This window comes from Phalacrocorax aristotelis, chromosome 2 (assembly GCF_949628215.1).
Source record: "Phalacrocorax aristotelis chromosome 2, bGulAri2.1, whole genome shotgun sequence".
In the NCBI taxonomy this organism is placed as follows: Eukaryota; Metazoa; Chordata; class Aves; order Suliformes; family Phalacrocoracidae; genus Phalacrocorax; species Phalacrocorax aristotelis.
In genome coordinates, this window is record NC_134277.1 from 153,682,905 (window position 1) to 153,695,739 (window position 12,835).

The window sequence follows — 12,835 nt, forward strand, 5'->3', positions numbered from 1 at the left end:
GACTGACACAGTGGTTTAAGCAAACCTTTTTGATCTTGCAACCAGACATCAGAGTGCATTAACACAGATATAGCTGGGGGACAGCTTAAGAAGCTGGTTTTTAGCACTTAGCTAGTCAGTGTTGTCATCACACTTGCAATGTGGGGTAGAAAGCGGTTCGTTTTTGGCTCTTAGTCACTTTTCCCAGCCGACTCACACCTCCCGGACCATGCACTAAGCTGGGTACTACAAAAGCCTGGACTACAACCTGGGCTACACATGTGATGAAGACGTAGCACAGGCTGAATGAGTTCATAATTGCTATCAGTTAAATACAGAATAAAATAAGGAGAAAGCAAACAAAAAAAGAACTATTGGGAATACATATGAAATCTTTACAGATTAAAGTTTCAGCTAGTTTTACAGGTGCTTTTGGACAGGTAAATATTTCTGTGATTCTCAAAATTAGAAATTATTGCAAAACTACAGAATATATTAAATAAGAGGGATTAGAAAATATTCCGGGTATAATATTTAAGTAGAGGGACTTGAACAAATGGCATCACTGGCACTGGGTAGTGCAAAATGCTGGTTTAGCAGACCATACCATCAACTTGAGTTATTTGGTCTACTGGTCTGATGTGAATTTCTGATCTTTTATCTTATTGAAGCTGTTTGTTTCCATAAAATATTTACCTGTTCACAGGAGCAAGCACTAAAACATGTACCCATCTCTTGGTTGTGCTTTAGCTATCAGTCTGCACAGGAATCTCGCTATTCTGTGTGGCGCAGTGAGTGTTTGAATGTTTAATACAAAATGGAAAAAGCTGAGCAAGGGCAGGCTTAGAAAGCCCTTTTCAGATTGTCTCTGCTTTCCTCAGGATCAAAATGCCTTTTTCTCTGCACTTCAGCTCACTATTATAACTATTACCACGTCGGTGATGCATGAAATGTAAGAATCTAAACAGATAGGAGTCTCACTCTAGTGCTGAAATGTTGGACAGATTGTGTCAAATTCCTCCTGTTATCTCACCATGGTGGCTTTTGCAGGAACTTGGGTGTTATAATAGAAAAAGAGAAGTTTAAAACATACAATTTTTTTTTTTTGCTGAAAACTTACTAACTTTTCCTGTGGTTTATCACAAGACTAAAATTAGCTTGGCCAGATGCATTCAGTCCTTTGAATCCCACAAGCAATGATTCTTCTGAACAGTTCCTAGCAGACAACTTAAATTGTTCAAACTTAGAGCAGCAAATGAGCAGCAATGAATGCAATCTGTGCACTGCCAAGAATGGGAAACACTATTGTACGAAGCCTGAAAAGAAGAGGGGAGACTGCACAATACCTGGTAGTTCCTGTGGTTCCCCTTGCCAGGCCCCTAGTGCTAAGGAAGTGAACCAGTTGAAACACAAAGACAAGTGATCTCTCTTTGCAAATAAGCATGGGAATATAGAAAAAAAACCACTAATTTTCCATGAGTGTTGCAAGATCTACTTAAATGAAAGGCCACCTTAAAAGCCAAAAACCTGTTTTGTATTTGTCTTCCTCAGTAAGAGAGGGACCAAGTATTTTTAAATTTGATATCTACATAATGCTGGCTCTTATACAAAAGATGTTAGGAAAAACAAAACTGTTAACCCATCAAACAGCTCCCCTGCTAATGCCATTTCTCCCTCAAGTGCTTCACCATCTTTTGCATGAGGTGATCAATACCTTAATGATTTGTCTGCCATTTTCCTGTTTAAAAAGCTCTAGTCATCACAGCAAGGGACAGACAACCTTATGTGAGACTTAGGAACAATGCTGTAGGAGAAATGAGAAGTGCACATGTGAATATTGGTAATTTTTTTCATGTGAATGGTCCTAAAATAAGCTTGCAGAAAATTAATTAGTGAGACTAAAGAATTAATTTATCAAATCTTAGATAAATTTCTGAAGCTAAAATATAGGCCACAGATGCAATATGGAAGAGATATTCTTTTTTCGCTATGTAAACATTCAAACGCCACAAAAGCGGCGATTCAGCACACAGGCATTTATTCAGCGAGATAAGAAAGTTTATACAAATTACTAGAATGTTTTCTAAAACGAGTGCTCTGATACAATGTCCCTATTCATGTATGATGTTCCACAGAGCATCCTGAGTGTGGGGATTCAAATGTGTGGCCCAATACCCTACTGCATGCCGGAGAGCCTCCAGCGTCATCAAAAGTCACTGGAAGATGCTTGATCTCTCCCTCATGCCTGTGGTACCAACCCTCTGCCAGATCCGTGCAGCTCTTCTTACTCTTTCGATGTTGTGGAGGGTGAGTTTTAAAGTGTCCCAAGGCTCCAGCTCAAGGATCTGCCATGCCATTGGTTGAGGAATGCCTTACTGTTAGCTAGCTACCTTCACCTTCCTTAACTCCAGCCATGCTATGGTAAAATGCAGGTATGTATTCATATCTAAAATAGATATCAACTCCTAAAACTGATCCTCTGTAAAACAGAAATAAATCCACTTCCTGGAGGTTACCTCAGAGGGGTGCCTCTCTCTCCTGCTCTCAGGATTTCAGGCTCTGCACGTGCCGTCTCACCTCTTAGAGGAGCATCTTAGTCTTGGTGGCCAGCCTCCCCTGGGAGCAAGGGTCAAGACAATTTAATCTTTTGCTAGACCTTATGGTCTATAGCAGTCTGTACATTAAAATAAACAAGCTACACACATCTAAATGGGTTATTTTATGTAGTTCATCACTGGCTTTTGGCTGAAATGTGACCCTTTGGGGTTATGTTAATTAACCATTTTTGGGTGACAGCAGGCTTGGAGTGACTGATACCCAATTCCTTCCTCTTAGGCACACTGTAAGAAATTTCAGTGTGAACATGTGGAACAAATTACAAATGGGATATCAGTGCGCAAAGGCAAATGTGGCGTGTGTAATCATTAAATAATTCAGTACGGGAAATTGTACTGGCCTGCATTTTCCAGGTTGCAAGACTATGCAAGGAAAGACATGCATTTCAGGCTGCAGTGCCACAAGCACCCTGAGTCAAGCTGGTAGCTTGTTACTGCCCAAAGACAGCTTCTTCCCTCTTTTCCTCTCCCTCTTCCTCCTCTTTTGTTCCTGCTGCAAGCTGCCCAGGCCCACGGCTTGGTGCCAGCTCTGGCGCTCGTTGGACCCTACAGCCATCTGCACATCTCTGTTCACTAGCCCAGAAGAAACTCTCCACTTTCTGGTACTCTTCTGCCTGTTTAGTGAATTGAATTGCAGCAAGCAGAGGCCTTAGGAGTGGGAAAACTAGTATGACACACATTGCAGATTGTGCCACCGGAGCCGAGAATGGTGTATCCCCTTTTAGCAGTGGTGAACGGCTGAATCAGCCAAACGCAGGTGATGGAGCCGAGGCTTGCCTAGGAATGGAACGTGGCAACACACAATAACGTTCTCTTGAAATTGTCTTTCCTTCAGTCATGTGATAAAGTGCTTGATAAAAATTACTGTGTAAATTCTTTGTCCTAAAGATAAGGTCAGATGAGATGGTTGTTTCGATTCCCTTTTTGTTTCCAGCTCTGTGAATCTGTACTTTGTATGTTTACAGTATGAGTGGAATTAGAGGGTGTTTGCAAGTATTCAGATTAAATGCATGTCTTCCAAATTTATAGCAAGCGAGCCCAAGCGGCAGTGTTTACAGTCCTAAGGCGTCCTCTCTCCTTAGGCCATTCCACGTATGAAATGAAGGCAGATTCTGTTTTTCTCCCCGTGCCATCCATGGCTCTCTTAGTGCTCTTTGACACCTGCAAAGGTGCTCATTAAAATGACTATACTGGGTTGAAATAATTTTTATAACAGAGAATTTCCTGAGCTGGATGTGGTGGCTGTCTGCTTAGTAACCCTCTGTAGATTTCTTTTCCAAGTACTTGTCCATTTTTTCCTTGACCCCAAGTCCATTCTTTTACATCCGGAACCTCCTTTGGTAGCAAAGTAAATACCACAAGCCTACTATGGGCCATGAAAAGAATCAACTCCTCCCCGTTCTCTGCAGCCTGGTTACTACTAGGTGCACTTGATTCCCTCTTAGCTTTTCTCTTCATTCTGAAATTACCGTCTTGGTCCTGAATGGATGATGATACTGCAAACACTTAAGCATATGCAATTTCCATACATGCAGAGTATGTGCAGGCAGAAATAAAGGCAACGAGTAGGTGATCAAGGTATATCTTAATGGCATGTGTTTGTAAATGAAAACCGTGGTTGGACTACTGCAGAAGATGCCTCCAGGACTTCTTTTTAAAAAGGCTGGGGTTTTTTTTCCCCATCAGAAATGCTCATGACCTTGCACTTTACTTCCCATTGCCAAGACTAAACGCTGAGAGAAATGCTCCTCTGCCTTCTCAGGAATTCTGCATCCGCTGTCGCCTGGAGACAAAGAGGTGAGGCGGGCAGGGGACCGGCGTCTGAGAGCAACCCCTGGGGAGCAGGTGGGCAGAAATCGGGAGGGCGGGAGAGCAGCGGCAGTTTTTCGGGGTGCAAATACGGACCAAGAGCTCCCTCTCTGCCCGCCCCTCCCCCCCCCCCCCGGCGGGGGTCACTGCCTCGCCAGCGCCGCAGTCCCGCGCCCACCGGCGCCCACCGCCCGGGCAGCAAGCCCGGCCGCTCCCCTCACCCGTCCTCCCGGCAGCCCTGCCTCGGAGGGAGCCCGCGGGGGACTTTGCACCCGTGGGAAGGGAGCCACGGGAGGGCAGCGGGGCCGCCTTCGGCACCCTCCATCCCCGGCGCGGGCGGGGGGCCGGCCCCTTCCCGCGGGGGCAGGCGGCGGCGCCCCTGCCGTGTGACAGCCGGGGGGGGACGCTGCTGCCTCGGCGAGCCCGGCTGCGGCGGCGGCGGCGGCGGCGGCGGCGGCGGCGGCGGCGGCGGCGGCTGCAGCCATGTGTTTCCCCGCCTGCCCGTGACACAATAACACGGGAAGCGGAGCAAGGGGGGGGGATCCGAGCCTGCCGAGGGGAAAAGTGACCTGCCCCGCTCAGGTGAGCCGAGGCGGCGGGGGGAGGCTGCCGCTGTCCCCTGCCTCCCCCACAAGCCCCGCAGCCGCCGGGGCCGGGCGGAGGCGCCCCTCGGAGGTGCCGGCGGGAGCAGCGCGGCCGGGGGGGCGGCGGGCCCCCGGCCCCCCTCAGCCGGCGGTGCTGTGCCCGCAGGCCGGCGGCGATGGAGGAGGGCATGAGCAGCATGCAGCAGAAGGCGGCGGAGCTGGAGCACATGGCCGAGGTCCTGCTAACCGGCGAGCAGCTCCGGTAAGCGGTGCCTTCCCCCCCCACCCGGCTTTGCCGGGGACGCGTACCCGGGACCGCAGCACCCCCCTGAAGGCGGGAGGGGGACCTGCGGGGCGGAGGACGAGGATCTGTCCCCTCGGGCTCCCGCTCGCACCGGAGCACCTGCCCTGCTCCCAGCGCCTCCCCGGGCTCCGGCCCCGCTCTCCGCAGCGAGGAGGAGGAGGAGGAGGAGGGGCGGGGGGGGGGGTGGGAGATGGCAGCCGGTGCTGCGAGCGAGGTGAGGTAAGTCACCGTCTCGGGGGTCTTCTGCCCCGGGCGCCTTTGCTGCCCTGCGTGGGATAGGAGGAGTCTGGGGAAAAGGCTGCTGGATCCCTAACGGGATCGGGCGACGCAGAGGAAGAGTTGCACCTTTAAAGATTAAAAAAAAAAACAACCAAACCCCAAACCCCTTAAGCAGTAGTGTTTCACTCAGCGAGAAATAAGCATCGCGCAGGGAAGCGCTCCCGCACAGCCTCCGAGCGGCCCCGGCTCCCGCAGCGGGGCCGGGCAGCGACCCTGCGGAGCTGCTCCTCCTCCCAGGGGCTTGGTTATTTTGCATCAGCTGGTCCCAGCAGATGGAAGGGGATCCCTACTGTCAGCCCCAGCAGTAATTAACAGTGCTGTGTGGCTGTGGCTGGAGTTGTGTGCAGCACAGGAACCGTTAACAAAAATGCCTGACTCAGTTAATTTTTAATTTCTGTGATGTATTTAGTGTGCCATCTGGACCCATACACTACAGAGGGGATAAAGAAATTTTAAGGCTTTCGGTCTGTTGATGGAACATCTTGTGATTCAGGAAGAAAAATCCTATTATTATTGTGTGTTATATGTGTAAGTAGAAGGAGATTGTAAAAATATTTTCCTGGTAGTTTTTGCTTCAATTTTCTTTGAACTTTTTGCTCAAATGCCAGAAGAACACTGCAAAATGGTAGAAATGTTGCTTGATTTGGGAGGTGCCACCATTGCTGCTAGTGCAGACACTGACATTGTTACTGGTCACATACACATGCTAAGGACCATTGGCCCCTTGTAATGCACACCAGTGATACCCAGGTTTGGGGAGTACGCAGGGTTTTTTAGTGGTCTGGCTCTGGTACATACCAGTGTCTGATCCAAGCTTGAGATTCCTCTTCACAGTAGCCTGAAGTGCAATCGAGGGTGACAGGGTGCGCTAGCATGCGCATTCTGTGTGGTGGACCTGGTGCCAAGTTGTTCATCCAAGTCCCTGATGAGAATCCTGCTGTTCCTGATTTATCTCACAAGAAGCTGGAGATTCAAAGCTAATATAAAATTTCTCTTAAGATCACATTAAGTCTTTCTATATACCTCATAGTTAAATGTGAAAGCGCAAGCTTTGCAATCTTTCCCTAAGGAGAAAACTGAGGAAACTTCAACAAATCTGGCTCCTAGAATGACCTCATTAGTATCACAATCAAGGAATACATTTGTCATCTTATTTATTAAGGTAATGAAACATGGTGCTGTTTTTGGGCAGGATGATCTACAGATACAAAATAATTATTCCCCATCCCATGAAGTTATGTATGGACATTCCTTTGCAAATTTGTAGGAAGTGGCTTAGATCTCCTTGGGCTGTCGTTTCATGAACAGCTCAGCCTGCATAATGTCTGGCTAGCGCTGAACGGGGAGATCTGCTCTCCCCCTAACCCTGTTCCTACTGCCCACTCCCGGCTGTGTAGTCCCACCTCCCTCCCTCGTGCCTGCTCGTGTACTTCTTGCACTTCTTGGGAGCAGATCCAATGTGGTGACCCATTGGGTAGGTTAGACCTGCTGACTGCCAGAACCCACAGAAGATAGGCGGTGGGAATGTGCAGCCAGGAGCGAGAAGAGGAGGTGGTGGAGAAAAAGTGAGATCTCCCATTTTGGCAGCAGTGAGCTGTTGGGTCAGCTGGAACCATCTTATGAAACTGCACCCAAAATTGTCTCTCTTCCCCCAGTTTTTTGTTAGCTTTGTTCTGTCTTTCTGTCAGGATACTCTATGCAAAAGGTTAGTTTTCTTCAGTTTTGCAGACAATCAAAGCCACAAAATATGCGATAGAAAACTGGACAGTAGGCAAGTTTTAGCCAACCCTGCATTTAAGGTTTCCCTTTTTCTGTCGAAGGTAAGTGTATAGTTCTAAGACTAAATGAAAACGTGGAGGTTTTGCAGAATCAAAGACAGGCTATCTCAACAGCCTTTGGGGCAGGCAAGCAGATGATAAAAAACCAGCACACATAGGCGCTCAAGGAAACATACTGTACTCTATTCTTAGTGATGCTTACAAATGCAAGATAAGCCCTCAGCGGGAGTGATGCAGCCAGACAGGTGATTATGTGTGTATTTGGGTGAAAGTGCACACAGCAAGTGTTGCATACTGCAAGATGAACACATAACTTAGGAGTAAAAGTGTAAAATGAAACTGTGAGCATGGTGTTGCTTACACAAAACCAACGAAATGTAGGTATTTAAAGAACTCTTGTAATAGACCAAACAGCGCATGTGTCTAACCTCAGATACTTATGAGAGCTGCTTGATTTAAATTCCTTACTAAGTTCCTATTGCCTGTCTCACCCCAGCCTCACATATTGCCTCATAGCCCCCATTCCTGTGGCCTGTTTATTGCATATCTGTCCCTCTCTGGAAGGGAGCTGCTTGTGCAGTGAGGGCTGAAGTCACCCGAGCAGTGCCTTGGTGAGCCTGGCTTTGCACATTGGCAGTGCCATCGGTGGGATGGAAGCCCTGTGCCCCCTCCCCCTCCCCAAGCAAGTGGACGCTGGCTAGGGAGGGGAGAGGAGGAGGCCAAAGAGTTTTTTCCTTCACCTTGTTACTGTCCCTTAGTTGCTTGTGATCTGTGTTTCTCCTTTGCAAGGTCAGGAGCCTCTGCCCCAGTGTGTGCCATGTCTGCTGGTGCGCAGGGAGGTGGCTGCTGGCACGTGCTGGCACTGGGCTTGCACCCGCCAGCTTTGGTCATGAGCAGTTTGTGGGAGATGAGACTGTGACCTAAATCCTGGTCCATAGGTGGTGCAACTTACGGAAAAAGAAACAGGACCTTGAGATATATTTTAGCTAATATGGTAAATTTTTACATCCAGTAGTGTCCTCTGCCTCTAGCCCCAGTAGCTGGCTGACTGAATACCTAACTAGCTCTTACTTTTGGTTAACAGGAACATATTTTTTCAAGTGAGGACTTCTGAAGTTTGGCTCTTGATGGGCCTTTTAATTATCAAGCTGGCAGCCATGAAACAAAGCAGAAGTTCTCAGCAGTGTGGCCCTTCAGGACAGACCTTTGGCAGCTTCTCGCAGCCATGCAAAAGGCTAGCAAGAGCAAGGCAAGAGCTGGGATGGGCATGATCCAGCTGCAGGCTCTCCAGGCACCGACAACCCTGCAAGGACAAACTGCTGGGGCTCTGGCTGCCTGACAGCTCCAACCATCCAAAAACTCAGCTCTTCCCTCTGTTCTGCTGCAGTTTCAGAGACCCTGTAGCTGTTCAGTGGTGAGCTCCTTCTTTTGAGGATGGCTGCAACAGAGCAGCCCTTAAAAGGCTCTGTAAGTTACAAGTGATGAATATGGACCTGTCTCCTGAGGAAACTGCGAGCTGCGCTCTAAAGGATCATAGGGCCTTCAGCTTCCTTAGGACTGGGGGAGCTCTTCAAAGCCTCCATCCTGCTATGGCCCTGCAAACACCTGCCTGGGGGCAGCCCCAGGGAAGAGACTGTCCCCGAGTTCCTCAGTCTTGCTGGGTGCGCCTGAAGGAAGGTGTCACAGCCTTAGTGCTTTGGATAGTCATCGCTGGGAGCGCCTAATAATGGGGACATATAACGGCACTACTGAAGTTGATAAGAGTTTTGTCAGAAGCAGAGCAAATTCCAAGCTTGTTTCCCTCCTGGCCAAAGGCAACAGGTTGTGCCCATTTCAGCACTGTTTGGCAGAAGGATTAAAGTATCTCTGTCTGGGTTTGAGCATTAACTTAGAGCTGATCTTGCCTCTGGCAACCTAAAGCAGTTTCAATGGGCATGTTTTGATATACAGACTGGCTGCCTGCCTTACGAGTCAGGAGTGTCTGAAATCTTCCTTGCCTGCTAATTGTTTCTTGATGCCAGATTGTCACCAAAATCTGGTATATCTTCCAAGAGTCCCTCATTTCTTGCAGAAAATGTGCCTAGTCATTCAGGGTGTCTTCAGGCTTGAGTTGAACAAACAGCAATATTAAAAGAGCACCTTTTTTTTTTCTTAAATCAGAAATTGCCATTGTATATATGGTGCAGTTCTCTGGAATAGGTGTAACTTCAATGACATTTTATGTCTTTGCAGCCTTTTGGATACCTTTTTATCACCAGCCTTTACAAGAAGCAACAACTTTCCCGATTCACACTTTTGTTAAATAGTTGAGTAAATAATTGGGAAACTTGTTAGACAAGCCAGTGACTTTGATAGAATAGTTCTTATAATTCAGTGTCTTCTTTCTTTCTGCTTAGGGAAATATGAAACATGTTTCTTAGAGGTTTTTCTTTCTTTCAGAAGAGACAAAATGCAAGATACGGTTCAACAGAAATTTGTTTGCCTTTTTATCAGAGTTTGTGTATGAGTTTCATTTTACAGAAGAGGTTTTACATGGTAAACAGCTCTACATTTTGAAGCTGCAAGAGAAAAGTAAAACCAGTTTTCACTGGTCTTCCAAAGGTCTCACTTCAGGAAGATTATCACTTTAAGAAAACTTCTTAATATATTAGAGTACATAACTTTCAGTCATTAACTGCTGAAGGATGATAGCACCTACAGGACTGTATTTTTTTTATTTATTCTGAGCAACAAAGAGTCAACCATTTTTGCAGTAGTAGGGTTCAAAATTTCATTGGCATCCTAAGGTGTAAAGAACCCAGGGCACGTAACAATAACAGTTTCTAGAGAAATGTAATCAAGAGAGCCTTAGCACTGATGCATTGCTGTAATATAGAAATACATTAACCATATAGTTACACAATTTATTAAATGCTGTCACTGTGTGTGAAAGTATATTAATGCTCTAGCGACGTACTACTACAGCTGTGTAAGCTTATACAGTAAAAGGAAGGTAAGGATTTAAGATATGGAATTGGCTAGAGGTCGCTTCCTCTCAGGTCTTGGCTGATCTTCAGATAGTAAACAAACGTATATGCCATTTTTAGAGACAGAATTCATTAAGATGAGATTTTGTATTCTGCCTAAGCCAGTGTAATATTGTACTTCCACCTAAAGGGCTGATGTGCTTTTCCAACCCCTGTACCATGTTCTTGCAACTTGCTTAGTTCTCCAGCAGTGGTTGCCTTTCTCTTAGCCAAAAGCTCCTGAGCGGGCTCAAAACTAACCCTGAAAAATAGTTTTCAGTCATCTTACTTGAGCAGGCTCTTGTCTGCTGACAGATAGGGGCAGATAGGACACAGGACATTATACCATCAGCTCTCTGTGAAACAGAGTGCTCCAGAACTCTCTGTCCAAATAATCTTATTTTCATTAATTTGTTTTCCCAAATGAAGCAGCGAAAAAGTTGGCAGTCTTCTCTGTGAAGTTCCACCAGAGTAATACACCAATAGGAAAGGTCTCAAAGTGAAGGCTGGTAAAGCTACAAAATGAAGTGCTCTGAAATGAATAAGTTTTCCACTAACTCTACTCTATCACAATGCTTTCAATTACATATTTTAATTAATATAAATTTATTTTATAAAAAGCATGTGTTTCTCAGTTTAATGTTGATTTTTTCTGTAATCTTTGATTCCTGATATACCTTCTCATGTGTTTCAATCTTGCCCATTTGTACTAATTTTAACGATATCAAATCCCATATGTGCATATAAGCATGCATGTATGCACAGATGCATACATGTATGTATTTATATATGACGTGATATATGGTATATGTATTTGTGTATATATATGTATATGATTCTTGGGCCAGGAGTCTCGGTTTCTCATGTCCTTCAGTAAAATCTGTGGCTAGTTAACATTTCTAGAAATCAGGTTGTAAGGCTTTTGTTTGCTCAGTTCTTTCCTTTAAGCTATGCCTTTTAATAATTCAGTTGTTCCCGTCAGCAGCCTTCCTCAAGCACAACTCGGAGATCAAGTAGTTAACAACGCATGTGCAAACAGCGAGCGCTCTTTTGCTGTGTGCATAAGAAGGTGGATGTTGTATGAGTGGTTTGTACTGTATATTTTATGTATTCCATTCCAGATGGAGTCAATCATTAACTTTTGTCTCAGGTTAACAGAGATCAGCAGGCAAGCAAAGGAGCCTGGATGTGTGTAGCATGTGCAAGAATATTTTTTATTTATTTTACATTAGAGGAACTTCCCATGAACAGGTAAAGGAAACCATTCTGATACTGATGCTCATGCAGGGAAGGCAGAATAAATGTGCCAAAGGCAATCTAATTTTGCATTTACTACACTACCCCTGCTCCTGTGGGGTCAGCAGCCATGGGCTGGCACCGTGACAGAGAAGTCCTCCTATCTCTTGTCATTATTATTTACTATTTGTGTAGCGATAGCACCTAGCAATTTGAGCTATTGATCAAGTCCCAGCAGGGGTAGGCACTGTATGCTCAGAAGAAAAATAAAGCCTTTGCAACAAAAATCTTGGCTGCAATTGGTAGCAGTTTCTTGCAGCAGTAGCGGGCTCTGGCTGGCGAGGGAGGGTCTGTGTGAAGCCACCAAACTTGGGGAACTGAAGTGGGACCCTTTTGGGATTGGGATTTCTGGCTTGGGAGGTCAGACACCAAGGCCAAGAGTAGCATCCTGAAAGCGGAGAGAAAAATACCACCAAAGTGTGGAGATGTGGAGTTGATACTGTGTGTGCCAGGATGGATGGGGAGCTCTGGGTACCGTGTTCGTGGAAGGATCCGCTCTTTTCTCCTCCAGTGTCACGTCTGTAGAGTGGAGGACCAGGCTGAAGGCAGGAGGGAAGCCAATCAGCTTTCACCATGGAGTAAATGGACATGGACTAGGGAGGAGTCAGTGCGTCTCATTTTAATTGAGCTATTCCTTATATCTGTACGTTCCAGTACTTTTTGAAGTGTAAAACTTAAAGAGTTTCAGGGATTTCTGTGATGTAAAACTTAAGAAAGTGATATTGTCACAGCAGCAAACATTAGACTCTCCGCAGTCCAGCTAAGTTCCTGACATAGACTTCTTCATCCCCATCACTAAGTGTCCAGGCACTGAGTGTTGCCTTGGGTGGTTGCTCTTGGCTTAGGGTCTGCTCTCAGAAACAGACATTCCCTTCCGAGGCTCTGGGCCCTTCTACCTTTCTTGCCACTTATTCTGCTTTTTATTTTCATAACCCTTGTATTGTGGTTATGTTAACTCTTTTGCCTCTTTCTTCCTGGCAGAGCAGGCTCATGTGAGTCCTTTTGCTAACTGAAAGATACTTTTTTTCCTGTGTTCAAGGCCAGGGTTTGGTTCATGTACCTGGTCCCTGAAGCAAAACTGCATCGAGGCTCTAAAGGTTAATAAAGACAGAAACTGCAAAGCTTCAGGTCATCAGAACCACCGGCACTCATTGAGTGAAGGATGCATGTCACATGTTAGTCATGG

General features: G+C 46.2%; 1 protein-coding gene across 6 annotated transcripts in view; it reads left to right on the top strand.

Annotated features, from left to right (window-relative positions):
- The first annotated feature begins 4,001 nt into the window (after nucleotides 1–4,001).
- Nucleotides 4,002–12,835, top strand: part of DEPTOR (DEP domain containing MTOR interacting protein) — a 75,459-nt gene continuing 66,625 nt past the window's right edge. For 2 of the 6 annotated variants that reach the window (XM_075085683.1, XM_075085688.1), the window contains exons 1-2: nucleotides 4,823–4,985; nucleotides 5,154–5,249. In XM_075085683.1, coding sequence (XP_074941784.1) covers nucleotides 5,164–5,249 — 86 coding nt within the window. In that variant the 5' untranslated portion in view covers nucleotides 4,823–4,985; nucleotides 5,154–5,163. The other 4 variants (XM_075085684.1, XM_075085689.1, XM_075085687.1 and 1 more) reach the window with 4 other exon arrangements.